At 55.0% G+C, this 3,705-nt stretch overlaps 1 protein-coding gene across 1 annotated transcript; it reads right to left on the bottom strand.

Annotated features, from left to right (window-relative positions):
- Positions 1–319: 319 nt before the first annotated feature.
- On the bottom strand, positions 320–2,834 carry LOC119267556 (GDSL esterase/lipase At5g45910-like). The gene is made up of 5 exons (XM_037548961.1): positions 2,212–2,834; positions 1,924–2,139; positions 1,659–1,807; positions 1,303–1,576; positions 320–667 (listed from the first exon to the last, which is right to left on the bottom strand). Exons 1-5 carry the CDS (start codon positions 2,471–2,473, stop codon positions 456–458), a joined length of 1,113 nt encoding a protein of 370 aa, XP_037404858.1. The 5' UTR covers positions 2,474–2,834; the 3' UTR covers positions 320–455.
- Between the last annotated feature and the right edge of the window lie 871 nt (positions 2,835–3,705).

Raw genomic sequence — 3,705 nt, 5'->3', positions numbered from 1 at the left:
GCGCTATTTCGGTCCTTTAAGGGGCAAACGGTTGAAGATGCCCTTAGTCCGTTAAAAAGCCCTCCACAAGTCTAGCAGTTTTGTTTGCGCACTCCACTAGCTCCTGGCCGTGCGAGGAGTGAGCTTTTCCATGCCGGCCGGCATTGGGTCTCTGATGTGTTGCACGCATTGTGTCATTGTGATCACAGGCTTCCGGAGCAGATTGAAACGCACAGTCATTATATAGTACTCCCTCCCTCCATCTCAAAATAAATGACTCAACTTTATTTTGTACTAAAGTTAAGTCACTTATTTTTGGGACGGAATGGAGGGAGTAACAGGCGAATCAACACTTGCACCTCGATCTAGCTTCTGTCCAGTTGGTCACCCATAGCATAGCCATTACACAGATCAGTCACGAAAACTACCGGAGCTTAACAAGCAAGCACACACGCTAGAAGCAAGGAGGCTGAGGGTCAGAGCAGCCTGGGGCTGGTGTAGGGGCCGTGGAGGATGCTGTCGGCGATGGCGTGGTAGGCGGCCTCCGTCAGGTGGACGCCGTCCCAGTTGGCGTACGCCGACGGGTCGGCGCACACGCTGGACCCCCGCACGCCGCAGCTCGCCTTGGGGTTGAAGTTGTACGGCCCCCCGCCGCCGCAGCACGTCTTCAGCGGCCCCTGCTTGAACCCTGCAACCCCCACACAACCTCACAAGTTAGTAGCATTCAGCAACGCCACCACTAATTAGCAAGGTGACACTTCACCTGCCAGTGCCAACCCATAAACCACCTCATCAACATACTCTTGATGGAACTTATATACTTGGTGATGCTTAGTGCATGCCAATAAAACAGAAAAATGTGCTTATTATGTACTTAACTGGACCATGTCTTTTCAGTCTAGGAGCAACAAGTCCTTTTATGCTCCAACACGGCTCGCCTTTCCCCAAAGGCCAGCCAATAGGAACATTCAGATCCCCAAAAATCTTTTCAATCTTTTGCAGCATCTTCCTGGCCCCTATTTCAGCCGGCATCAATACTGTGCCGGTGTACGTGCCCCATACTGATGATGGCACACCGTGACCGTGGCGGGCCATCGCTCGGACATGGTTACCTCTAAGTGTAGCTGTCATTCTTGAATGATTCGCATCATGGTGCTTCATTCATCACGTACAGTAGAAAACTCCAACGCATCCCTGTCCGTTCAGCTCGGATGCTATCCTAGTCCTAGACTAGATATCGCCGCCGGTCGATCGATCGGCGTGTGCTCGCTCCTATGAACGGAAAAAATGGCAGCGGTTGCAAAGCTAAGTTTATAAACTCACCGAACTGCTTGGGGTTCTTGGCGAAGGACATGGCCGCGCCGTAGTAGTCGGCGTACATGATCCGAGCCTTGGGGTACTTGAGCCGGAGCACCTGCAGCTTCTGCTGGACCATGGCGTTGTGGCGCTGCGCGAAGTCGTTGTACGTCCTCAGGCACCCGACGGCGTCGTAGTCGCTCCTGCTCCTGCCGGGGTGCAGCGTCAGGTACGCCGACGAGCACCCCATCGGCAGGTTCCCCGGCACCACCAGGTGCATCGCGCCTGCCTTGATCAGCCTCTGCGCCAATGCACACACAGCCAGCAGAGTTAGAGCTGCGCTGGTGAAACAATGGAAGAGAAGAGGATGCGGCTCTGCTCACCTCGGTTGCGTCGATGATGGCGGAGGAGACGGTGGGGACGTAGGACTTGGCGTCGTCCAGGGTCTTGCCCTTGAAGAAGGCGTAGTTGTAGTCGTTCCCCCCGATCTCCCCCACGAGGAAGAGCGACCGGCTGAAATACTTCTTGCAACCTGCTCCGATTTTAAAAAGACAAGCGGAGGAATCTTGCAATGAGCAACTGGTTGTGGAGATTGACCCCAAAATCCGACTGCTAATTGGTAAAGAAATGGCGGCGGCGACGACGAACTTTTGGGTGAGCCGCAGAGTGAAGGCTTGAGCTTGTCGAACCAGTCGAGCTGGACGCTGAGCGACAGGTTGGTCCAGAGCTTGTCCGACGCCCCGATCCCCTCGAAGAAGGGCGGATCCATGGCCGTGGCGCCGCCCACGGCGAAGTTGACGCCCTGCCGGACGTCCTCCCCGCGCGACAGGTACGGCTGCAGCAGCGGCAGCCCGAACGCTTGCGCTGCGGCCAAAAGAAACCGGATAAGATTGGCAGAAATGTCAAAATGTCGGCAATGGGTGGCAGGGCACGCACCGAGGAAGTCGACGACGAGGCGGCCGTCGGAGCAGCGGCCCGTGGGGCGGTGGAAGTAGGTCATGCCGTAGGGGAAGCGGCCGACGATGTTGAAGGAGAGCGGGCTGGACACGAGCAGGTTGCCGGTGTCGGTCAGGGAGTCGCCGAAGCTGAACATGGAGGTGTAGTTCTGCCCGCCGCCCCCGCCGCCGCATTGGGCGAGCCGCGCGAGGCAGCAGCAGGCCAGCGCGGCGACGAGCACGGAGAGCCGGGAGACCGCCATGGAACCGCGCGAGAGCCGCAGCGCCGCAAAGCAGTGGCGCGCACACACACACTCACTCACTAGCTGGCTAGCTCGACCCACGGACGTCCACTCACTCCTCAAGCCTATACAGACAGCCGGGCGACTAGGCGAGGGTCGAGACGAGAGACACCGGCACGAGGCGCTGCCGTCCGTTGCCGCAACGGGGCAGGTCCAGTAATGGTGGCTCCTTAAAGGCTCATTCACCTCTGCCGTGCTTGAGATTGTGGTTGGGCGAGTTAATGCGCGCCGAGGGCGAGGCCAAAGCGAGCCCGGAATCCATGGTGAAGGTGAAGGTGAAGGTGAAGTGCGCGGTAACTCTGCGGGCTGCCGCCGGGATCGCGCGGCCCGGTTCGTCCCCTACTGACTGACTGAGTGAATGGATAGATAATTGACGGATCACGTGTGAGCTCGGCCCCTGGCTGACACTCCCAAGGCTCAATTATTCGGACGAGGACGAGGCGGTGGCGCTCACGATGTGCTTGGGAGTACGGGGATCTTCGCTCGAGGCGCCCTGTCCCTGTTCCGCCGGTGACCACGCCTTAGATTGGCATGGCGTGCATGCACAGCAGGGTCACTTGTAGTTCATGCGGACGTGTAGTCGTGTCGTGACTCTGTAGGAGCTGTTACCATGGGATGAACTCAACCGTACGTGTAGGCAGCCCATTGGCACTCTGTTCCCTCTGAATAGTACTACTCCTAATAGTGGCATTGGCGAGTTTCAGCAGAAAGATACTGGTGCTATTCACAAGTTGGTCTTTCCCATTCACGGATCTTTTTCCGGAATCTGGAGTCGTCATTACATTCATTGATGGCTTACTGGTGTGCATTTAGAGCTCATAATTGCAATCTGATAGACATGAGGAAACCTTGATAGGGACTGGAGCATCACATGTGATCTTAGGCTGCTTGTAATAAGTAGTATCATAAGTTAGTATCATGCATATGATACTAGTGTGTGATACTACCTCCATAATGCATAGTATCATGTACTAGTATAATAGATGACTTTATTTATTGTCATGCATGACACATAGTAGCATTGCATTTATTATAATACGGTATCATGATATGATACTGAACCATCTCTTTTCTTCATTTAATGCTATGCCACATCATCAAAATTGCTTACTTGGCATGCATGATAGTTATGATACTCCCATTATGACCAGCCTTAGCGCTAAATCATGATGCAATATCATTCGGGCTGTTGG

The sequence above is a fragment of the Triticum dicoccoides genome, chromosome 3A, assembly GCF_002162155.2.
Source record: "Triticum dicoccoides isolate Atlit2015 ecotype Zavitan chromosome 3A, WEW_v2.0, whole genome shotgun sequence".
Taxonomy (NCBI): Eukaryota; Viridiplantae; Streptophyta; class Magnoliopsida; order Poales; family Poaceae; genus Triticum; species Triticum dicoccoides.
The sequence above is the reverse complement of the archived record's forward strand: the minus strand, read 5'-3'. Positions and strand labels throughout refer to the sequence as shown.